The sequence below is a fragment of the Saimiri boliviensis genome, chromosome 5 (assembly GCF_048565385.1).
Source record: "Saimiri boliviensis isolate mSaiBol1 chromosome 5, mSaiBol1.pri, whole genome shotgun sequence".
Classification (NCBI taxonomy): domain Eukaryota; kingdom Metazoa; phylum Chordata; class Mammalia; order Primates; family Cebidae; genus Saimiri; species Saimiri boliviensis.
Genome location: NC_133453.1, coordinates 330,137 through 353,847, shown reverse-complemented (window position 1 = coordinate 353,847; position 23,711 = coordinate 330,137). Strand labels below are relative to the sequence as shown.

Sequence of the window (23,711 nt, the reverse complement as noted above, 5' to 3'; positions counted from 1 at the left end):
AGGGGAGGGCGGAGAGCGCAGGCCCTCAGGGAGTGGGCAGCTCGCCCGGAACACGTGGTGCCGGCCCTCGGCTCTGGCCCGGCTGAGGTCCCGGGGGCTCGGGGTCGGGAGGGAAGGCGCGGAGCCAACAGGTCCCAAGGAGCCTTCGGGCAGGGGGGCCTCGTGGCGGCCGGGCCGGGGTCCTGGCTGCAGCAGGGGTCGCATGGGCGCCGCGGCTGCGCAGTCAGGAGCTGCGCGAGGTCCCCGGGGCCACGTGTTGGCGCCTGGCGGCCCCCGGGTCGCCGGCAGGTGCAGAGCGGAGACGCCCACCTGGGTGCCCTGGGCCGCGTGGCGGGCGGCGGGGCCGGGCACCCCTGCTGCTCCTCCTCGGGCTCCGATCCGCTACGGCCCCGGTCCCGCTCGCCGCCCGCCGCCGCCTCCTCCGCCCGGGGCCCGCCGCCCGCCGCCCGCCGCCCGCCGGAAGAAGAGGGGCGTGTCCTGCCCCGCCCCCGGGCGCGACCAATCAGCGCGCGCGGCTCATGAATAGTGAGCGCGCTGGCCCCGCCCCTCCCCCGCCTCCCGCGGCGCCGCCCGCCCGCGCAGACCCCGAGCGCGGCCGCGGACGAAGATGGCGACCGCCATGTACTTGGAGCACTATCTGGACAGTAAGCGCTCCCCGCAGGCCCCGCGCCCGCCGCCCGCGCGGAGCCCCCCGTGCTGCAACCCCTCTCGCGCCAGGCGCCGCATGCAGACCCCGTGGGCTCGGGAGGGCTTTGGGTGGGGCCGGCTGTGGCGCGTAGCGCGCGACGGGGCGGGGCCGGGCCCGCCAGGGAGAGGAGGGCGCGGGGGGCGGGTTGCGGGGGTCCGGCCGGCTCGGCCGCGCCAATTCCAGGTGCGTCACGGCGGGGCGGGATCGGACGGCGTGGGGCGGGGCTTGCGGGCTCGACCCCGCCCCGCCTAGACCACGCCCCCTCAGGCACCGCCTCGTCTCCGCCCCCGGCCCCGGCCCCGCCCAGGCCGGCCCCGTCCCGTCCAGTCTGGAGGTGGAGCTCCGGGGCCTGGGTCCTCCCTGGCTGCGCTGCCGAGTGACCGAGGCTGGGGAGGGCGGTCGGGCCGCGGGGAGTCTCTCGCCGGCTCCGGGGACTGCGCCGCTGAGGCGGGGAGGGCGGTGCTCTGCTTGCAGGTGGCAGCTGGTCGGCCCCCCCAGCGGCTGAGCCGAGGGTGCTCCCGTCACCTCATTTCGCAGACCAGGGAAGGCCCCGCGCGGCCCAGCAGCTTCTCAGGGTTCCCTGCGCTTGGAGGGGCAGAGCCCACGCAGGACCCTTGACGTCGACCTGGGATGAGCACAGCTTTGGGGTCGCGGTGGTTGGGGTTGTGCCGAACGGCTCCGGAGGGCCCTCGTGGGGGCCCTGCACGGGGGATCCTCACGGGCCCCGGCCTGGCCACTCAGGTTCCCGCCCAGGGGCTGGGACAGTGACGAGTGAGCAGTGGCCTGGAGCTGGAGACCCCTGCCCTAGAGGGATGCCCGGTTCTGCCCATGTGCTCTGCGTCCTGTGGGGGGTTCCCTGGTGCAAGATTCAAAGTAGGGCACATGCTGGAGGGGAGGCCTTCTCCATCTTGGTGCCCACCCAGGGGGCTGGGCTCCCAAGGAGGGTTGACTGTGCGTGCTCCGGAGGCTGTGCCAGCCGGGAGGCGGTGCGGTTGTCCTCTAGGAGAGCTGGGAAAACGCTGGTGCTGGAGGCATCAGATGCCTAAGATAGTTAGGCAGATGGGAGGGTGGCCGAGACTGCAGAGGGCAGCCCCCCTCAGCAGCCTGTGTCGGCTGTGCAGGGGGCGGAGGTTGGCCTGGTCTAGGGGATAACAATGGGGAGAAAGCACTGGGGTCCTCTCGGCAGACTGTCGGGGATGGTCGCGCTAGCGGCAGGGACTATTTAAGTGAAATTAAGAATTCGGCCGGCCGCGGTGGCTCACGCCTGTCATCCCAGCACTTTGGGAGGCCGAGGCGGGTGGATCACGAGGTCAAGAGATCGAGACCATCCTGGTCAACATGGTGAAACCCCATCTCTACTAAAAATACAAAAAATCAGCTGGGTTTGGTGGCACATGCCTGTAATCCCAGCTACTCGGGAGGCTGAGGCAGAATTGCCTGAACCCAGGAGGGGGAGGTTGCGGTCAGTTGCATTAGTCCTATTTCCAGTGTTCACTAGTGCCGTGTGGCCACCACTTTCTTGGTCAGCTCAGAGAGAGAACATTTTTTTTTTCTTTTTTTGAAATGGAGTCTCACTCTGTTGCCCAGACTGAAGAGCATGATCTCAGCTCACTGCAACCGCCGCCTCTCAGGTTCAAGCAATTCTCATGTCTTAGCCTCCCGAGTAGCGAGGACTGTAGGTGTGTACCACCATGCCAAGCTAATTTTTGTATTTTTAGTAGAGACTGGGTTTCACCATGTTGGCCAGGCTGGTCTTAAACTGCTGACTTCAAGTGATTTGCCTGCCTCGGCTTCCCAAAGTGCTGGGATTACAGGCATGAGCCACTGCAACCAGCCAAGAGAGAGAACATTTCTATTCTTGCATAAAGTCCCATGGGCAGCATGGCTGCACTGCTGGATGCACTGGATTTCTGGGTAAAGTGGGGGAAGATCAAGGAGGACCCAGGGGATTTTAGCTTGAGCCTTGGAGGATGCTGCTCCCTGAGGTGGGGTAGCCTAGAGGGTGGACCCTCGTGGAAGCTTTACCCAGGTGACCTCCCCTACCTCTACTGTGGGTTTCTAAGTTTCCTTCTGCCTCCTTTGACTTCTGACAGCTTCTGAAGTGTGTTAGCCTCTCGTCAGCACTATTTGGTACCTGAGTCTAAAAATGAAATCACAATCCTTCTGTTCTCCAAACCCTAACAGAAACAGAAGACAGAGTAGGCTTGTCAGTTTAGACTATAGATATGAAACTTGGATCAGGCGCACTGGCTCACGCCTGTAATCCCAGCACTTTGAGAGACTGAGGCGGGTGGATCACCTGAGGTCAGGAGTTCCAGAGCAGCCTGACCAGCATGGTGAAACCCCATCTCTACTAAAAATACAAGGATTGGCTGTGCATGGTGGCTGTAATCCCAGCTACTTCAGAGGCTGAGGCATGAGAATTGCTTGAACCTAGGAGGTGAAGGTTACAGTGAGCCACTGCACTCTAGCCGGGGCAACAAGAGTGAAACACTGTCTCAAAAAAAAAAAAAGACAAAAAGCTTTGGAGATGGGTTTTGGTCCTGCCACTGAAAGGTACGTGGCTTCCGTGTTTTTGTGTTTCAGGCATCGAGAACCTTCCCTGCGAACTTCAGAGGAACTTCCAGCTGATGCGAGAGCTGGACCAGAGGACGGAAGGTGGGTTCAGACCTCTTGGTACAACCAGAGCTGGGTTCTGACAGCTGGGAGTGAGGAACTCCTGAAGGCCAGGGGCAGAGGGTTTTGAGGGGACCCAGGTTAGTGGGGTGGTGGCTGAGCCCTAGGCTGTGGGGATCACACAGTGCCTTGCAGTAGGTGTTGATACTTCAAAGCCACGTTTAGTTTCTTGGTTTCTTAGACATCTTCACATCATGTTTTTATAACCATCACCCTTTCCAATCAAATATTTATTGCCTTTTTTTCTTTTAAAAGCTTTCCATTTTCAAAGTGTCTGCATTGTTTTAAAAGTTTGGTAGTACTTTCTGGCCTTTGGTATTTAACTCCCTGTTTCTTTTTTTTTTTTTTTTTTTTGAGACGGAGTTTTGCTCTTGTTACCCAGGCTGGAGTGCAATGGCGCGATCTCGGCTCACCGCAACCTCCGCCTCCTGGGCTCAGGCAATTCTCCTGCCTCAGCCTCCCGAGTAGCTGGGATTACAGGCACGCGCCACCATGCCCAGCTAATTTTTTGCACTTTTAGTAGAGACGGGGTTTCACCATGTTGACCAGGATGGTCTCGATCTCTCAACCTCGTGATCCACCCGCCTCGGCCTCCCAAAGTGCTGGGATTACAGGCTTGAGCCACCGCGCCCGGCCATTAACTCCCTGTTTCTAAACAACTTGTTTTTGTTGCTGTTTCTTAGTTTATCTGTCGTCAGTTTTAGACTTTGTTCAGCCGCGTATGGCACGTGCAGCCGTACTCTCCAGAGCCCCCTGCCCCAGCTCACGGGCATACACTTTGCTCCCCCATCTTCCAGCGGTTAGAATTTGTGGTGGGACCAGTGATGGGCCTTCCGTTGGGCAGCTGTGTAGGTACTTCAACACTGAGCCGTGCCGCCTGCGGTGCACAAATGACCCCTTTTGAATCACTTTGCATATTTCTTGGAGTTACTCATTCCTTGTTTGTGGGCTTTGTTTTCTGTATTCCACCCCGGCCTCACCCCCGCTCTTCCGTGTGGTCTGTCAGGCTGTCTACCCTGACAGCTTCGTGCATGCTTCCTTTCCTCGGAGCCCTCTGTCCTGGAGGCCATGGTCCTGATTGTTTCTAGAGTTACTGCACAGTTGTTAGCCTGGGCTTTTCTTGGAATCTCCTCTCACCCCTCTTCAGTGTGGGACCCTCTTCCCTGAATCTTAAATGTCTTCTTCTTATTATTATTTTTTTATCCCAGCAGGCATGGAAATGTCTTCTTTTTTTTTTTTTTTTGAGACAAAATCTCGCTCACTTGCCCAGTCTAGAGTGCAGTGGCAGGATCTCGGCTCACCGCAGTCTTGGCCTCCCAGGTTCAAGCGATTTTCCTGCCTCAGCCTCCTGAGTAGCTGGAATTTCAGGTGCATGCCACCACACCCAGCTGATTTTTGTATTATTAGTAGAGATAGGGTTTCACCCTCTTGGTCAGGCTGGTCTTGAACTCCTAACCTTGTGATCCGCCTGCCTTGGCCTCCCAAAGTGCTGGGATTACAGGCAGGAGCCACCACACCCAGCTTAAATGTCTTCTTTTTTTTATTTTCTTTTTCTTTTTCTTTTTTTTTTTTTTTTTTTTTTTTTGAGACGGAGTTTCGCTCTTGTTACCCAGGCTGGAGTGCAATGGCGCGATCTCGGCTCACCGCAACCTCCGCCTCCTGGGTTCAGGCAATTCTCCTGCCTCAGCCTCCTGAGTAGCTGGGATTACAGGCACGTGCCACCATGCCCAGCTAATTTTTTTTGTATTTTTAGTAGAGATGGGGTTTCACCATGTTCACCAGGATGGTCTCGATCTCCTGACCTCGTGATCCACCCACCTCAGCCTCCCATAGTGCTGGGATTACAGGCTTGAGCCACCGCGCCCGGCCCAAATGTCTTCTTTTTTCACTTGCTCTCCTGTTTTGGTAGAGCCTTTCCTCTGGTTGATTCCTGAAAAAAGGCACACAGCAAGGTCGATTTTCTTGTAACACTGCATGTCTGAAAACGTGTTTGTTCCAGCGGCATATTCAGTTGAGGTTGGTTGGGTGTAGAATCCCAGGCTGACGGTTGTCTTCACTTATAACGTTGGCAGCATGGCTGCATCGTCTCCTAGCTTCCATGTTGCAGCAGAAAACCTGGTGCTGTTTGGATTCTTGGTCCTTTATATGTGTGATCTATTTTTTGTTGTTGTTCCTATTCAGAAGTTTTTGAGACGTTTTCTTTATCTCCGAAGGTTTAAATTTCATGGTAATGTGTTTTGGTGTGGGAGATTTTTTTTTTTTTTTTTTTTTTGAGACGGAGTATTACTGTGCGGTCCAGGCAGGAGTGCAATGGCATACTCTGAGCTCATCGCAACCTCTACCTCCCAGGTTCAAGCAATTCTCCTGCCTCAGCCTTCTGAGTCACTGGGACTACAGGTGTGTGCCACCACACCTGGCTAATTTTGTATTTTTATTAGAGGCGAGGTTTCACCATGTTGACCAGGCTGGTCTCGAACTCCTGACCTTGTGATCCACCTGCTTTGGCCTCCCAAAGTGCTGGGATTACAGGCATGAGCCACCACACTTGGCCTAATTTTTGTATTTTTAGTAGTGACAGGATTTCACCATGTTGGCCAGGTTGGTCTTGAACTCCTGACCTCAGGTGATCTGCCTGCCTCGGCCTGCCAAAGTGCTGGGATTACAGGTGTGAACCACTGTGCCCGGCCTGAGATTTTTTATTCATTATGTTGGGCACATGTTTTGCAAGACTGAGATAGCTGTGTTTTTCACTTAGGTATGGCATCTTGACTAGGGAATATAGAGAGTTATTGTGAAACGTAACATATATTAAGAAATAAGTGTGCAACATTTACAGATTCCTTAACAAGTATTACCAGATGAACCTCTCTGTTTTCTGCTGCCGAGATGGAGACATCAAGCCCTTTAGCACCTGATGGCCGTTGTGACCCTCCTAGTCATGACACCCACCCCCAACCAACAGGGAAACTGAGTTTGGTGACAGTCCCCTGCACCTTCAACAGTAGTTTTCTTACCTCTCTAAACCGAAGAGCCAAGAGTTGTGTCTGTTTCTGCCCTTAGCATTAATGGAATCGTGCGGTCTGTCTTCCTGTTTCTTGCTGTTTTTGCCCCATGTCATCTGCGGGGTCTCCCGTGTTGCTCTGTGTAGCTGGAGTTAGCTCTTTTTGTTGCTGGGTAGCATTTCGTTGTCTGAAGGGTCCACAGCTTATTTCTCCATTTTACTGAGGATTGGACATTTGGGTTGTTTTCTGTTTTCTGCTCTCATGAATGTCTTCTCATGTGTATTTCTTTAGGTTACCTAAGATTTCTTTAGGGTATTTAAGAGGAGTATGTTCTTTCTGACTGCTCTACCAGAAAAGAAAAAAAAAGAGCAGTGTGCCAGCTCACAGGAAAGGTGACCACGTAATTATTCACTCAGGATCAGGGGTCCCCAAACTACAGCCCGTGGGCCGCATGCGGCCCCCTGAGGCCATTTATCCGGCCCCCGCCGCACTTCAGGAAGGGGCACCTCTTTCATTGGTGGTCAATGAGAGGAGCACTGTATGTGGTGGCGCCGCAAAGCACGGCATCACTCAGGTACAGTACTACTTCTGGTGACGCGGGACGCATGCGTCACGGCTCCGGAAGCGCGTCATATGACGCACATCCGGTCTGAGGCTGCCACGTCCCACATCACCGGAAGAAGTGTGAAATAACAGCAGAAGTAGGAAGAAAGGCAAAGCACTGTAACCATTACTACACAGTACAGTGGCCCCCATACTCCCCCAAATGTACAACAACATAATGGCCCCTATAACCTCCCTTTGCCCAAAAGTCTCCCCCCACATTACTACACACAGTGTTTCCCCTATTATAAGACCCTGTCATATATTAATTTTACCCCCAAAAGACGGGGGCTGTCTTATTTTTAGGAGGTGTCTTATAATAGGGGAAACATGCAGCAGTGGGCTTCCCACAGAAGAGGCCCACCGCGGCTGCAGATGACCAGGACCCTGTATACACAGAGTCACAGGCTGATCACCGCCATCCCTGTACACAGCACTGGAGGCGGTGCTGGGCCTGTGACACTGTACACCGGTGTCTGGGATAGTGAAGACAGCAGCGCTGGCTGCGAAGGGTGTCACACCTTGCATAGTCCAGCCCTCCAACGGTCTGAGGGACAGTGAACCGGCCCCCTGTGTAAAAAGTTTGGGAACCCCTGCTCAGGATGTTTGTTGGAGAGTCAGAGGGCACTGTGAGCGCTTGCTGCGTAACAGTCAGAACTGGGACTGCCCTGGGCACGCTGCCCTGCCGTAGAGTCTGCACATCCACACAATGTGAGACCGTGCAGGACGGTCCCAGGACAGCATGAGTTCGCATCTGCCCGCATCTCTGCCACAACTCGGTGTTGGCTGACTTTGGTTGTTGCTGGTCTGGTGAGCACATCATGGTGTCTAGTGCAGGCCTAGCCTTTCTCCCTTTTCTCCATCAGATAAGAAAGCAGAGATTGACATCCTGGCTGCAGAGTACATCTCCACTGTGAAGACACTGTCTCCAGACCAGCGCGTAGAGCGCCTGCAGAAGATCCAGAATGCATACAGCAAGTGCAAGGAATACAGCGATGACAAAGTGCAGCTGGCCATGCAGACCTATGAGATGGTGAGGGCGGGGCCCGGGTCCGTGCAGACCTATGAGATGGTGAGGGCGGGGCCCGGGTCCGTGCAGACCTATGAGATGGTGAGGGCGGGGCCCGGGTCCGTGCAGACCTATGAGATGGTGAGGGCGGGGCCCGGGTCCGTGCAGACCTATGAGATGGTGAGGGCGGGGCCCGGGGGCCGTGCAGACCTATGAGATGGTGAGGGCGGGGCCCGGGGGCCGTGCAGACCTATGAGATGGTGAGGGCGGGGCCCGGGGGCCGTGCAGACCTATGAGATGGTGAGGGCGGGGCCTGGAGGCCAGGCACTTCCTCCAAACTCTTCTCCTGCCTCTCCTGCAACAAAGTGGAGAAGCTGCCCAGAAATGGGCATAGTCAGGTGGAAGTCTGGCTTTGGTAGACTGACGCTGCTGGAGAAACTACGGACTGGGGAATACACTTCATGTGGGACCATTCTTGTGTTTTTTTGTTTGTTTTTGTTTTTCCTTGGGGCCTTTTTATTTGTGTATCTGCTCAGAGGAACCTTTTTTTTTTTTTTTTTTTTTTTTTTGAGACAGTCTTGCTCTGTTGCCCAGGCTGGAGTGTAGTGGTGTGATCTCAGCTTACCGCACCTCTGCCTCCTGGGCTCAGGCAATTCTTATGCCTCAGCCTCCCGAGTAGCTGAGATTACACGCATATACCACCACGCCCAGCTAATTTTTTTATTTTTAGAAGAGACAGGGTTTCACCCGGTTGACCAGGCTGGTCTCAAACTCCTGACTTCAAGTGATCTGCCCACCTCAGCCTCTCAAAGTGCTGGATTACAAGCATGAGCCACTGTCCCGAGCCTTCAAGTGGCCATATTTATTATTATTATTTTGAGACGTACTTCTGCTGTTGTTGCCCAGGCTGGAGTGCAATGGCACGATCTTGGCTCACTGCAACCTCTGCCTCCCAGGCTCAAGCGATTCTCCTGCCTCAGCCTCCCAAGTAGCTGGGATTACAGTCATGCACCACTACCAACAGGCTAGTTTTTGTATTTTTTTTTTTTTTTTTTTGAGACGGAGTTTCACTCTTGTTACCCAGGCTGGAGTCCAATGGCGCGATCTTGGCTCACGGCAATCTCCGCCTCCTGGGTTCAAGCAATTCTCCTGCCTCAGCCTCCCACGTAGCTGGGATTACAGGCACGCGCCACCATGCGCAGCTAATGTTTTGTATTTTTAGTAGAGACGGGGTTTCACCATGTTGACCAGGATGGTCTCGATCGCTTAACCTTGTGATCCACCCGCCTCGGCCTCCCAAAGTGCTGGGATTACAGGCGTGAGCCACCACACCTGGCTAGTTTTTGTATTTTTAATAGATGGATTTTCGCTATATTGGCTAGGCTGGCCTTGAACTCCTGGCCTCAAATGATCCACCTGCCTTGGCCTCCCAGAGTGCTGGTACTACAGGTATGAGCCACCATACCTGGCCAAAATTTTGTATTTTTAGTAGAGACAGGATTTTATCATGTTGGTCAGGCTGATCTTGAACTCCTGGCCTCGGGTGATCTGCCTGCCTCCACCTCCCACAGTGTTGAGATTACAGGTGTGAGCCGCTGCTCCTGGCCTCTAGGTGGCCATATTTTAAGGTAAGATTCAGTGTCGGATGTCCCCGCTCTTGTTCCACCACGTCTCGTAGCACTTCTTCTCATTCCTGCCTATGCTCACGTCTTTTCCTTAAATGGGATTTATTCCATCGCAGTTTCAAAATATGCAGAAAGAGCATAAGACCTTTGGATGGACTTGGAAAGAGGGGGCCTTGTTCATTCAAGAGTCAGTTAAAGAGCGAGCTTGGTGGATACTCTGTGCGTTCGTGGTTTCTGAGGTGTCTTGCTTTTACTTTAAAATGAGACTGGGCATGTCCTTTTTTAGGTGGATAAACACATTCGAAGGCTCGATGCAGACCTGGCGCGCTTCGAGGCTGATCTGAAGGACAAGATGGAGGGCAGTGACTTCGAAGGCTCCGGAGGGCGAGGACTAAAAAGCAAGTCTGTTTATTTTTTCTCTATTACTGTTAACTGTGGAGTAGTGAAGAGTTTTGTCATTGTGGTGAATCACTAAAGTATGATCGCGATGGTAAGTATCATATTTGGGGAAACCTTGTCTTGCAGGCTGGGCACAGCGGCTCATGCCTGACCCCAGCACTTTGGGAGGCCGAGACAGGAGGATTGCTTGAGGCCAGGAGTTCAAGACCAACCTGGGCAACATAGCGAGACCTTATCTCTACAAAAAGTTTAAGAATTAGCCGGGTGTGGTGGTGCACACCTGTGGTCCCAGCCACTTGGGAGGCTGAGGTGGGTGGATCGCTTGAGCCTGGGAGGTCGGTCGATGCTGTAGTGAGCTATGATTGCTCCATTGCACTCCAGTCAGCCTGGGAGACAAAGTGGGACCCCATCTTAAAAAAAAAAACACAAAACTTGTCTTGCTTTAGAGAATTCTATGAAAGTAATTTATGTCTTATTTTTCAGAAGGCCGGGGACAGAAAGAAAAAAGAGGGTCCCGGGGCCGAGGCAGGAGGACATCAGAGGAAGACACACCAAAGAAAAAGAAGCATAAAGGAGGGTAAGAGGCTTTCCCCTCTTTTCCCAAGAGGGCAGATACCAATATCCTGTATCCTGGATGTAGAAACCCAGATGGACGCTGACCCTGAGTCAGGGCACACTGCATGCTGGGTGGTGCGCTGCTTCTTGTTGCTGTGTGCCTGTTGTCAGTCCCTCCTCACAGCTGCCTTGGAGGGGGTGCTCATCGTCAGGGGCATTTTCAGTGTCACAGGGACCTGGCCAGGCTGGAGAGCTGCTGTGGTGTGGACGGGTCTGCACCTGGAGTCTGACTGCAGGGCCTGTCCTTTTAGCCATGGTGTGTGCTGCCCCGCTAGGGACAGGAGGGCGGTGAGCATGTTGACGACAGGCCGATCAAAACCACTCTTTACGTAGCGAGATTTTTGTGTGTCTGTCAGTTATATTCTGTGTCAGTGTGTAGTTCCTTCGTGCATGTTCATTGTTAAGTTATGTGGCCACATTTGTTAAATAGATGTGTCATTTAACTTGAAACTCTTTGAGATACTTTATTTAAAGCAATCTCCCACTGACACCCTCCCTGCCAAAGGTATTGCGTACCCTCCAAAGAGATCATGGCATTAGCTCCGAGGAGTTAACTTTAGACTAAAGAACACACTGAAATGCCACGTAACCTCTTCAGAGATGACTTTGACAGGACGAGTGGTCAAAGAGTGTCAGTTCTGAGCATGGTGGCTCCTGCCGACATTTCCAGCACTTCGGGAGGCCAAGGTGAGAGGATCACTTGATCCCAGGAATCTGAGACCAGTCTGGGCAACAAATTGAGACCCCCATCTCTACAAAAAGTGGAGAAAGCTAGCTGGGTGTGGTGGCGTGGGCTGCAGTCCCAGCTACTAGGTGAGGCTGAGCTGGGAGGATCGGGAGCCGCAATCACACCACTGCTCTCCAGCTTGGGCCACAGCGTGAGACCCTGTCTCAAAGGTAAAAGGAGACAAAAAAGAGACGATTTTCAGTTTTTAAAGCGAGCGCTCAGCCTTTTGGCTGGGCACAGTGGCTGTGGAAGGCCAAGGCAGGTTGATCACCTGAGGTCAGGAATTTGAGACCAGCCTGACCAACATGGTGAAACCCGTCTCTACTAGAAAATGCAAAAAACTTGTCTGGGCCTGGTGGCAGCCGCCTGTAATCTCAACTACTCAGGAGGTTGAGTCAGGGAGAATCACTGGAACCTGGGAGGCCGAGGTAGCAGTGAGCCGAGTGGTGCCATTCTACCCCGGCCTGGGAACAGAGCGAGACTCGGTCTCAAAAAAAAAAAAAAAAAAATTCAACATTTTTGTATTATACAGTAGTGCACAGATACAGAAAACCACACAGAACAAACACGGTTTAATTGATTTCCGTAAAGTGAAGCCGTTTGTAACGAGCCCCTAGCAGTGAGTAACTGCTGTGGAGGCCTTCCATATGTATGCCCTGCTAAAATTGTAAACTCCTTCTGCTCCCAGGTAAACAATTCAGATTTCTGTAGTGCTTATTTTCTTGTTTCTTTAATAGTTTATTTTTTTGAGACAGAGTTTCGCTTTTGTTGCCCAGGCTGGAGTGCAATGATGTGATCTTGGCTCACGGCAACCTCCGCCTCCCAGGTTCAAGGGATTCTTCTCCCTCAGCCTCCTGAGTAGCTGGGATTGCAATAAGCATGCACCACCACACCTGGCTAATTTTTTGTGTTTTTAGTGGAGATGGGGTTTCTCCACGTTGGTCAGGCTGGTCTTGAACTCCTGACCTCAGGTGATCTGCCCATCTTGGCCTCCTAATGTGCTGGGATTATAGGCATGAGCCACTAATAGTTTTATAGTGCATTTCTAGACACTATACATTATAGTTTGGTCCTGCTGGTTTTTTTTTTTTTTTTTAACATTTTAAATTGACTTTATTAAGGAATAATTTATATACAATAAAATGTTATTATTTGAAGTGTACAGTTTGATGCTGCATTTAGTTCCTTTAACGTTACGGAAGTGTTCAGGCTTTCTGTGTCTTCTCAAGTCAGCTTTGGTGATCTGTGTCTTTCAAGAAATTTGTTTGTTTCATGTAAGTTGTCAGACTTTTTGACATCAGGTTGTTCATAATTTTGTGCTTTTGCCAGGTGTGGTGGCACATGCCTGTAATGCCAGCATTTTGGGAGGCCGAGGTGAGCAGATCACCTGAGGTCGGGAGTTCAGGATCAGCCTGACCAACATGGAGAAACCCCTTCTCTACTAAATATATCAAAAATTAGCCGGTGTGGTGGTGCGTGCCTGTAATCACAGCAGCTACTTGGGAGGCTGAGGTGGGAAAATCACTTGAACCTGGGAGGCAGAGGTTGTAGTCAGCAGAGATTGCCTGGGCGACAATAGTGAAACTCCGTCTCAAAAAAAAATACTAATAGTAATTTTGCGTTATTATCGTTCTGCTGCTGTAATGTCTGTGATGATGACCCCTCTTTCAGTCCTGATATTGATAATTTATGTTTCTTTCATTTTGTTAATCCTTTTTTTTTTTTTTTTTTTTTTTTGAGACAGGGTCTCGCTCTGTCACCCAGGCTGGAGTGCAGTGGTGTGCATGTGGCTCACTGCAGCCTCTACCTGCCGAGCTCAAGCAGGCCTCCCACCTCAGCCTGCCAAGTAGCTGGGACCACAGGCATGCACCATTATGCCTGGCTAATTTTTTGTGTATTTTTGTAGAGACAGGGTTTTGTCATGTTGCCTAGGCTGTTCTCAAACAAATGGGCTCAGGCAGTCTGCCGGCCTCAACCTCCCAGTGTGTTGAGATTGCAGGTATGAGACACTGTGTCTGCCCATCTTGATCTTTTTAGAGAACTAAGTTTTAGTTTCATTATTTGTATTGTTTGTTGTTTTCATTTTCCATTGCATTTGTTTCTACTCTGTTTATTTCGTCTACTCAGGTTTACTTTGCCTAACTTTTCTAGCTTTTTAAGGTGTAAATCGCTTGGTTAATTGATTTTTATGCCTGCCTTGTTCTAATTAGTGTTTTTGTTGCACTCCACAAATTCTGATCTAATTTTTTTTCTTTTTCTTTTTTTGCTGCTTTTTTGTTATTTGATCTAATTTTTATACATTATGTTTTTAATTTTTTTTTTTTTTGAGACGGGGTTTCACTCTTGTTACCCAGGCTGGAGTGCAATGGCGCAATCTCGGCTCACCGCAACCTCTGCCTCCTGGGTTCAGGCAATTCTCCTGCCTCAGCCTCCTGAGTAGCTGGGATTACAGGCACGCGCCACCATGCCCAGCTAATTTTTTGTATTTTTAGTAGAGACGGGGTTTTACCATGTTGACCAGGATGGTCTTGATCTCTTGACCTCGTGATCCACCCGCCTCGGCTTCCTGAAGTGCTGGGATTACAGGCGTGAGCCACCGTGCCTGGCTATGTTTTTAATTTTTATTTTGTTTACCTATCTAAAGTATTTTAGGATTTTTTTTCTTTTTGTTTACGATGAGGTCTCACTCGTCACCCAGGCAGTGGCATGATCTTGGCTCACTGCAGCCTCCATCTCCAGGGCTCAAGCGATCCTCCCAGTTCAGCCTCCCTAGTAGCTGGGACCACAGGTACATGCCACCATGCCTAATTTTTTGTATTTTTGGTAGAGATGGAGTTTCACCATGTTGCCCGGCTGGTCTTGAACTTCTGAGCTCAAGTGATCCACCCATGTTGACCTCCCAAAGTGCTGGAATATAATTTTTGTGTGTGTGTGTGAAACGAAGGCTTGCTCTGTTGCACAGGCTGGAGTGCAGTGGCATGATCTTGGCTCACTGCAACCTCCACCTTCCAGGCTCAAGCACTTCTCTTGCCTCAGCCTCCCTAGTAGCTGGGATTACAGGCAACGCATCACCACGCCTGCCTAATTTTTTTTGTATTTTTAGTAGAGATGGGGTTTTGCCATGTTGGCCAGGCTGGTCTTGAACTCCCGACCTCAGGTGATCCACCCACCTCAGCCTCCCATCATACTGGCATTACAGGTGTGAGGTCACTGCACCTGGCCTAGAATTTTTTTTTTCAGACCTAGTCTTGCTCTGCCACCCAGGCTAGAGTGCAATGAATGGTGCAATCTTGGCTCACTGCAGCCTCTGCCTTCTGGGTTCAAGTGATTCTCCTTCAGCTTTCTGAGTAGCTGGGATTACAGGCGCCCACCACCGCACCCAGCTAATTTTTGTATTTTTAGTAGAGACAGGGTTTCACTATGTTGGCCAGACTGGTCTCAAACTCCTGACCTCGTGATATGCCCGCCTCAACCTCCTAAAGTGCTGGGATTACAGGCGTGAGCCACCACGCCCAACCTTCATTTCTTTTTCTTTTTTTTCCTTTTTTTTTTTTTTTTTTAGAGACGGGGAGACGGGGTTTCACCTTGTTGGCCAGGATGGTCTTGACCTCTTGACCTCGCCATCTACCTGCCTCGGCCTCCCAAAGTGTTGGGATTACAGGCGTGAGCCACTGCACCCAGCCGCCTTCATTTCTTAATGTTTATTTTCTTTCTTTGAAAAGATTTTTCTCCATACATATTCTGCTTATGTATATTTCTTTATGTGGATGCAGATTTCTACCTGTTGTCATTACTCCTCTGTCTGAAGAACTTTCTTAACGTTTTTTACGGTACATGTACGCTGATGGCGACGAATTCTCTAAGTTTTTGTTTCTCTGGAAATGCTTTTATTTTGTTGCATATAGAGTTTTCGGTTGACCTTTTTCGTTTTATCACTAAAGATGTTCTCTCATTTTCTTCTGTGTTTCATTGATTCCGATGGTGCATTAGTGATTATTAATTTTGGTGATATTTTCTCTTTTTCTTTGCTTCTAAGATTTCTCATTGTCACAGGCTCTGAACAGTTTGGTTAAATGTGTCTCAACGTGATTTTGTGTGTCTGTATTGCGTTGAGTTGTTGAGTGTCTTCGAGCTAAACGTTGGCGTCTACTTTGCATCAAAGTTGGAAGACTTTCGGCAGTTCTTCAGACCCTTTTGTGCTCTCCCTTGTCCTCTCCCGGAGGCTCCGGTTGCACGGGTGCTCATTAGCTTAGGTTTTCTCACGGGTCACTCAGGCTCTGCTTCCTTTCTATCCGCATTTTTCTGTCTATACTTCAGTTTTTTCCTGTTACTTTATTTATTTATTTTTGAGACAGGTTCTGGCTCTGTTGCCCAGGCTGGAGTGCAGTGGCACAATCTCAGCTCATTGCAGCCTCTGCCTCCGGGTTCAAGCCATTTTTCTGCCTCAGCCTCCCAGCTAGCTGGGATTACAAGTGAGCGTCACCACACCGGGCTAATTTTTGTATTTTTAGTAGAGACGGGTTTCATCATGTTGTCCAGGCTGTTCTCGATCTCCTGGCCTCCAGTGATCTGCCTGCCTCGGTCTCTGATGTTTTTCTTTCTTTTTCTTTGAGAGGGTCTCGCTATGTCGCTGGGCTGGTGTACGCTCACACAATCTCAGCTCACTGCAAGCTCCGCCTCCCAAGTTCAAGAGATCCTCTGCCTCAGCCTCCTGAGTCGCTGGGATTACAGGCGCTTGCCACCATGACTGGCTAATTTTGCATTTTTAGTAGAGACAGGGTTTCACCATGTTGTGCAGGCTGGTCTCGAACTCCTGGCCTCAAGTGATCTGCCTGTCTCGTCTGGGATTGCAGGCATGAGCCACCGCACCCGGCCCTAATTTAGTTTTAATTTCCTTTCATACATTTTCCATTTAAGAGGTTGTAGGGCTGGACCGTGTGGCTTATGCCTGTAATCTCAGCACTTTGGGAGGCTGAGGTGGGAGGGCCACTTGAGTAGCCGGGATCACAGGCCTGCGCCACCATTCCTTGCTAACCAGCTTAAAGGAAAAAATAATCAGCTTATATTTTCCTGCTGGGTTTATGTGTCTTATGGTTTGTTATTAGCTGACCTTAGCTATAAAGGAAGCGTGGAGAGGGAGTTTCTATTCTCCCCAGGATTTGTTCACTCTGTTTTCGTCCAGGCGCATGGGGCTGGGGGTGCGGGGGTGTGGCAGGGTCTCAGCTTCAGCTCTACCCTGGCCCTTCAAAGGCCCTGAGCTCTTGACTGAGAGCCCCAGGGAGCCTGAGGATCGCCTTCTCTGGAAGGCTGCCCCGTGGGCCCATCCACGCGGTGGGCTTGGATTTCCTCTCTTTCCTCCTGCCTCCACTGCTTCTGCCGTTGCTGAAGTACGGAGAGGAGACTGGTGGTGCCCGAGCAGACCCTTCCTTGAGAATGCTGAGGCTGCAGGGATTTTTCCCTCTGCTTTTAGTTGCTCTGTGCAGCCTCTGGGCTCTGTAAATGTCTGTGGGGTTGCAGCTGCCATGTGCGGCTGTGTGGGCTCAGCGTGGTCCAACGGGCAGCCCAGCCTCAGGGCGTGAGACAGGTGAACCCCCAACCCCCCACGCTGCAGGACATCTAGTGCTTGTGGCTCCACAGCTCCCCAACTTCTTTGAGAATTTGGTTTTGTGACTTGCTGGGTTTTGTGTTTCCTAACTCAGTGGCAACAGCATTCTGAGTCTTCCTGCTCCATCCTGCACCGAACCTGAAAGCCCCATCCCGACTGAGCCTTTTCTGCGTGAGAGCAGGTCTCCTGCTGGCCTCTTCCTCACCCAGAGCTGTTTCTCAGGACTGTGCTAGGTTTGAGGAATGCAGGCACAGGGGGTCCTCGCGGTGGTAAAGGAGACCCCAACTCCCTGCTGGGGTCAGGGTTTCCTCTTGAGGGCTCTGCCCTGCTTCAGAGACCTCAGGAACAACCAGCACCTCTGCAAACACAGGAAGATCCTGTGGCCTCATGACAGAAGCCGTGGGGCTGTGGACTGGCAGTGAGGAGCCGGGAGCTCAGTGCAAACACAGAAAGATCCTGTGGCCTCATGAGAGAAGCCGTGGGGCTGTGGACTGGCAGTGAGGAGCCCGGAGCCCAGTGCAAACACAGGAAGATCCTGTGGCCTCATGACAGAAGCCGTGGGGCTGTGGACTGGCAGTGGGGAGCCGGGAGCTCAGCGCAAACAGAGGAAGATCCCGTGGCCTCATGGCAGAAGCCGTGGTGCTGTTGGGTGGAGCAGTGGAGCCGGGAGCTCAGCGCTGCCTGCCAGGCAGGTTGTGGCGGTGATAGATGAGAAGATGATCACAGATGGCGACAAGTGTGGGGCCCCCGTGGCTCTGGGCTGGATCTAGCTTGCATGCGAATCTCTTATTCTCTGTGCCCCTGGGTGTCAGCGCTGCTGCTGTCCCATTGCCGGACGTTGAGATGGGCTGGCGAAGCCAGCTCTGAAGCTTCAGAAGGGACAGGAGGGACAAGTGGGCAGACGGGGGGTCCTGAGGACCCAAAGCCTGGGCCTGCGGGGCGGGGGTGTGCTGACGTGTGGCTCCAGGGACATCCTCCTGTCCCTGAGCTCTGGACTCTGTGGCACGTGTCCCTGTCCCTGTTGGCACAGTGGGTTTTCATGCCCTCTTGGTCATGCTGTGGTGCCAGGCTGTTCTACTTCAAGGCAGGTCCTGTTCCCTTCTGGGGACCCGGGAGCATGTGCCATCATGTCCCTGTGGCCTGCCCGATCCAGGCCTGTTCCCCATGTGGCCGGGCCCTTCCTGAAATACAGTGTTCCCAGACCGCACAGACTTCGAGACTCGTCTGAGGTCCCGTGACCCAAAGCTGCCCCTGCACTGCTGCTGCCCTGTGGCCTTGCTCTGGCAACACAGAACCTGTGTGTGTGGACAAAGGGCGGTGTCACCTGTAGGGCCTGGAATCCCGGAGTTTGGACAGGCAGGAAGCCAGCAGGCTGGGCACAGGGGCTCGCTGGCACCTCCTGGCGAGGGGTGCCCTCCACACCTCGGGATTAGCACAGAGGGTGCGTCTTGTGGCAGTGGTGCTGGAGGGAGTCAGGGAGCAGCCACTGACACCTGGGGTTGCCCCAGCCTGTGCAAGGGACAGGGCTCCCCATGGCCTCCTGGCAGCCTTCCTCAGGGCCGGTAGCAGTGCTCCCTGGCCACACACTGTGGTGCTCCCTCAGGTGCCACTGGAGAGGCCAGTGAACCCTCCATGCTGGCCTCAGCTTCTGAGGTGCCTTTGCTTGGGCCATGCCCTCAGGCTCCCGGCCCTCTCCCGCTGTCGTTGATTCTGGCGAGCACCCTCGAACCCAGTGATGCTGAGACGTAGGTCACGTGGGATGTCAGGTTGGGCTTTGTAGACAGAATGAGACCCAGCGCAGAAGAGGCTGGCACAGCAGGGAGTTTGGCGACTGTTGGCCACAGAGCGTGCTGCCCTGCTCTCTGCGGGCGAGAGGTGACGCGAAGAGACCATGGGAGCCCCATGGAGGAGAAGCCACAGATGGCGGCCCGGAATTGGCAGGTGGCTGAGATGTAGACCCTCGGAGCCGCTGTTGGAGCAGAGACCTGAAGGCTACTTGAGACTGTTGTTTGACAACAGTGTTGGCAGCACCAGGACGTGGACTTGTGGCATTTGTGCATTTCATAATATGTATTTATTTATTTATTTATTTATTTATTTTTGTATTTTTAGTAGAGACGGGGTTTCACCATGTTGACCAGGATGGTCTCGATCTCTCGACCTCGTGATCCACCCGCCTCGGCCTCCCAAAGTGCTGGGATTACAGGCTTGAGCCACCGCACCCGGCCCCCAGAATATGTATTTATAAAGAGAAACCCCTGCCTATTCCCAGACAGAGAGAGCAGAAGAGCAGATTACCCACAAAGCGTAGATAGGCGGGTGCCCCATGCCAGAGGGCAGTGGGGAGGCTGCGTGCTGAGCCTAAGCGCGCACGTGTGTGTACATACAGGCAATTGCAAAGGTGTGGAAAAGCTTTAGACAGGCGTTCGAGGAGAAGCTGAGCGTTGACTCCCTCTGGGACCCAGGCTTCTGCTGCTTGGCTCTCCCTCACTGCGGCTGTTTACCTTCTCACGGCCACAACTGGCCGTGTTTACATAGCAGCTAGTTACTCTTGGGTTGGAGGGTGGAATAGGGAAGACATTTTTTCTCTCTGTACTAATGGGAATACACTGTTTATACTACCTGCAGCTTGTAAGTTTATTTGAAAAATACTGAAATACAAAAGAATCAATTTCCTCCAAGTGCCTCCCTTTCAAACGGGAAAGTCTCCCTTGAGGTCTGTGGTGCTGCAGGTGGCAGGCTTGGTGGGAGGTGTGGCCGGGGTGGAACACCCACCAGCCTGCTGTGTAGAAACCCACGTGGGAGCTGGCGGGGACAGAGGGGTGACAAGGATGGCATGTGGTCAGAAGGGACCCTGCGCCAGGTGGGCAGCTGGGTGGGTGGTGGGTGGTCCGGGGCGTGTGTGGGGAGCTGCTAGTTTTGTGAGTGTTGGGGCAGGGGTGCCTGAGTAGGGGTGTCAAGGGCCCCGGTGTAGGACACACGCTGTTCTCATGAGGGAAGGTCACGGTTATGGGAGACCTGTTGACTGTGCGGGCCGTTCTGACACCTGTCAGTCTGGGGTGGGATGCAAGCAGGCTTCTTTCAAGTGTCAGTCATCTGTTGGCGGAGGTGACATGTGTTTGTCCCCAAAGGGGCCGGTGTCTTTGGAGAGATGGCCTCAGAAGGGAGGTGAGTCCAGAGCGCCCAGGGGGAGTCCCGTCTCGGGGAAGGGACTGAGTTCCCCAGAGTGGGATCAGAGCCCCCATGCTGTGGGTGAGTGCCGTGCCTCACAGCCTCTTGGGTACCCCCTGTGCCCCTGTGTCCCCACCTGGGTACATAGGTGGGGGTGAGGCCTCCACCCCTCTGCTGCCAGCTGCTGCTGTTCCTGATTTTTGTGGGTAGCAGTGTTCTTTCTACTCTCAGCTGACAGTCTGTTCGTCTCCTTAATTATTTTCTTGCTGTGCATTCTTGGAAGAACACTGCACGGTTGGAGGGGTTATTGAGGTTTTGAAAATGTTCACTCCAAGAAGGAAATGTCCACAAGGTGTGTGCTCAGTCAGTGCATGACTTCAGTGGCAGGCCCTGGGAATTGCTTTCATTTCTAAAGGTTAATAAGAAAAATGGAAGCAAGCTTATTTGTTATGTGTAGCTCAGAGTTCAGTATAGATATCCCCTTCGGAATAATCGTCTTCACAGTTACGGGGTGAGGGGACCCCGAGCCAGAGGCAGAAGGGCCCGTGCTGTCTGCGCTGCCTCACTTCCCGCCATGGCCGTCAGCAGTGCCCACCCCCCCACACACAGGTCTGAGTTCACTGATGCCATCCTGTCCGTGCACCCGTCTGACGTGCTAGACATGCCCGTGGACCCCAACGAACCCACCTACTGCCTGTGCCACCAGGTCTCCTATGGGGAGATGATCGGCTGTGACAATCCAGATGTGAGTGTGGCCTGTGGTATTCGCTCTGTGGGGCAGTCCTGCGTGGGGTGGGGCTGGTGGGTGTTGGCATTTCCTGGGATTCATGTACAGAACACGAGGTGTGTTGACTGCCTTTTCCCTTTATTTTGCAGTGTCCAATTGAGTGGTTTCACTTTGCCTGCGTGGACCTCACCACGAAACCCAAAGGGAAATGGTGAGTGTGGGGACGCTCGCTCCGTTTTCCCCCAGGCTGCATGGTGTTGCACTGCCGGCCTCCCTGGGAGAGGGTGCTCGATTGCGGGATCTTGTCAGGCTTAGGGCTGGTAGCCACGTAGGCATGCCCCACCGTGGCCTCAAGGAGTGTGTCTGGCTGGCTGGCTGCCCTGGGTATGGCTTTTTCTCCCCTTTGCTGCTGTGCTTGTCCGAGCTAGCAGAGGGGCTTCCTCACCCAGGGACAGCAGTTACCGAGTTGCGTAATATTCACATTCACATTCCCCTCCTGAAGGACAGCCTTTCTGACTGCGGGAGGTAGGGATCCTCTTACATCAGAAATGCGAGGTTCTTGTCCCCTAGGGAGATTTGGGAAAGATACATAGGCGTGAGCCCTGAAACCAGGGCATGGGTCTGGGGCTCTGCTCCTGACTGTCTGGCAGAGAAGGGTGCAGGTGCCAGGAGCAGCTTATCTTCCTGGCCCTTGCCTCCCGTCAGCAATGGCAACTCTGCCTTATTGTTCCTCAGATTCATTTAAATAAAAACTGTCAACTGGGCAACATCGGGAGACCCCAGCTCTACCAAGAGTACAAAAATTAGCTGGGCGTGGTGGTGCCTGTGGTCCCAGCTACCCGGGAGGATGAGGTGGGAGGATGCTTGAGCCCCGAAGTCCAAGGCGTCAGTGAGCTGAGATGGCGCCACTGCACTCCAGCCTGGGTGCCAGAGCAAGACCCTGTCTCAAATGAATAAATAAATAAAAAGATGAAAACCTGGCTTTGTTTGCCTGTGCTAAAAATCTAAACATGGCTTTATGTCCTGAAAATGACATCAAAGTGTGTCCTTCTGTGTGGCCCTCAGCGGTCACCGTGGCAGTGTGTCTGAACCTCCGGCAGACCCGCCCCAGGTCCGTGGGACCTGCCCTCCTCGGTGCTCGGTGTGAGGACGCAGAGGGGAAGGATGCCGTGCCTCGCAGGCTGGCCCGGCTCACGGCATCACGCGATGCTGACACAGGCTGGCCTGCCACGGGCACAGATGGCACCATGGTGCCCCACGCCATGCGGCCGGGGGCGACGCGCCAGGGTTTCGAGAAGGCGTTGGAGGCTGTTAGGGCGGAGGGCCCTGGGCAGGTGGGGGTTGAAGGCTGCATCACATGTGAGCCGGCTGCCTCCAGCGTGGGGAACCTCCGGAACGTTCCGGTGGCCAGCGGCCGCCTCTGTTCTGGAGCCTCCGTGTATACGGCTTCAGAACCTGCCCAGCCCAGAATCACCAGGGAGCACTTCTGAGGCAGCAGCTTCCAGGGCTGGTGCAGGGTACTGGGCTGGCTGGCTGTGCGCCTGAGGGGCTGCCACGCTCATGTGTGCTTGGTACCTGCAGCCACGCCAGGCTCCAGATAGAGGGCACCACCAACCCTGCCATCGGCCGGGGAAGAAGGACCCATCCCACCTGGCCAGGAGGAACACTCGGGTGTAAAATCAGTTCTGCTCCCCGATGCGTATCTGTCGCCTTCTGCAGGAGGGCTGCGTCCCCCTCAGCGTGCGTCTTTCCTGCTGCCGTCCCGCCCACGGCATCTGGCCGCTCTGGGAGACGTCGGGAGGCGGGTACGGGCACCCTGTGCACTGGCAGAAATGGCGCCCAGGGCCTTACTGCACCTTTCTCATCACAGGTTCTGCCCACGGTGTGTCCAGGAGAAGAGGAAGAAGAAGTAGGAGCAGCTGCATGCCCACATCCAAGGAGCAAGTCAATCTATTCCTTCATTCGTGTTGCAATATTTCCCTTCATTTTAAAACTACCTTGTTTGGTTGATATATAGTAACTCAACGTCCAGTTGAAATTCTGGATGTTTCCTAAAACAACCCACCAAACCCTGTTCGCACAGAAGGGTGACCTTGCAGGGACTCGCCGCCTTGACGTGAGCGCGGCTTTTACAGGATCTCCCCTGAGCATCAGCAGGGAGCCTGAGCGGCCGTGGACGGGCACACGTGAGCTCGGGCTGCCAGGCATGCGGGCAGGGGAGATGCCGTCCCCTGGTCCACACCACCCTGGCATCGCCTTCCTGTGGTTTTGTAGGACTGTGTGGTACAGCCCGAGCTTCGCACGCCCCACCACCCCTGGAGCGCGGCCGCCCGAGACACGCGTGTGGGACCAGTGCCTCAGCGGCCAGGTGCCCCCTCACACTCACCTCCACACGGAATCTGGCCACCGCGCGCTCCTGTTTGGGGCACCACTGACAGGCCCAGGAGGGTTGGGGGCTCTTCCCCGGAGGAAGTGGCCTCCGCTTCACTGTGCTCTGCCTTTTTAGCTTGGACTTCAGTCCTCCTCCATCGGGGGATTCACCTCTGGAGTAAACGGCTCTTCATTAGCTTGGATTAGCGGTGGGTTCTGTGACCAGCACCCACAAGACACTGCACAACAGCCAGGCTGATGTTCCGTTTCTCTGGGCATTCGTGACATTTTTACTGTGAAGATGAAATTACCGTAATAGCATGAAGATCGTGGGTCTGTGTGTCTGTGAAGTGAGTCCCGTCTGCCAAGAGCTGATGAACCACAAATGTCCCTGCTTGTGCTGTGCGTTCCCAGGCCCGCAGCTCCCGTCCGAGGGGACTCTGATGTGAATTTGTTGTGAATTTATTGTGCCACAATAGCAGTTCTGGAATGAA

The 23,711-nt window shown here is 53.5% G+C and overlaps 1 protein-coding gene across 8 annotated transcripts; it reads left to right on the top strand.

The window, feature by feature from the left end:
- The first annotated feature begins 565 nt into the window (after nt 1-565).
- On the top strand, nt 566-23,711 carry ING5 (inhibitor of growth family member 5). 8 transcript variants are annotated; one of them, XM_074398705.1, is made up of 8 exons: nt 566-644; nt 3,275-3,346; nt 7,836-8,002; nt 9,890-10,001; nt 10,489-10,579; nt 20,730-20,865; nt 20,997-21,058; nt 22,718-23,711. In XM_074398705.1, exons 1-8 carry the CDS (start codon nt 608-610, stop codon nt 22,758-22,760), a joined length of 720 nt encoding a protein of 239 aa, XP_074254806.1. In that variant the 5' UTR covers nt 566-607; the 3' UTR covers nt 22,761-23,711. The 8 variants fall into 8 exon arrangements, with proteins under 8 accessions (XP_074254806.1, XP_039326083.1, XP_039326084.1 ...); XM_039470149.2 differs by having other exon boundaries at nt 10,486-10,579; XM_039470150.2 differs by lacking the exon at nt 22,718-23,711 and adding an exon at nt 21,583-21,827 and having other exon boundaries at nt 10,486-10,579.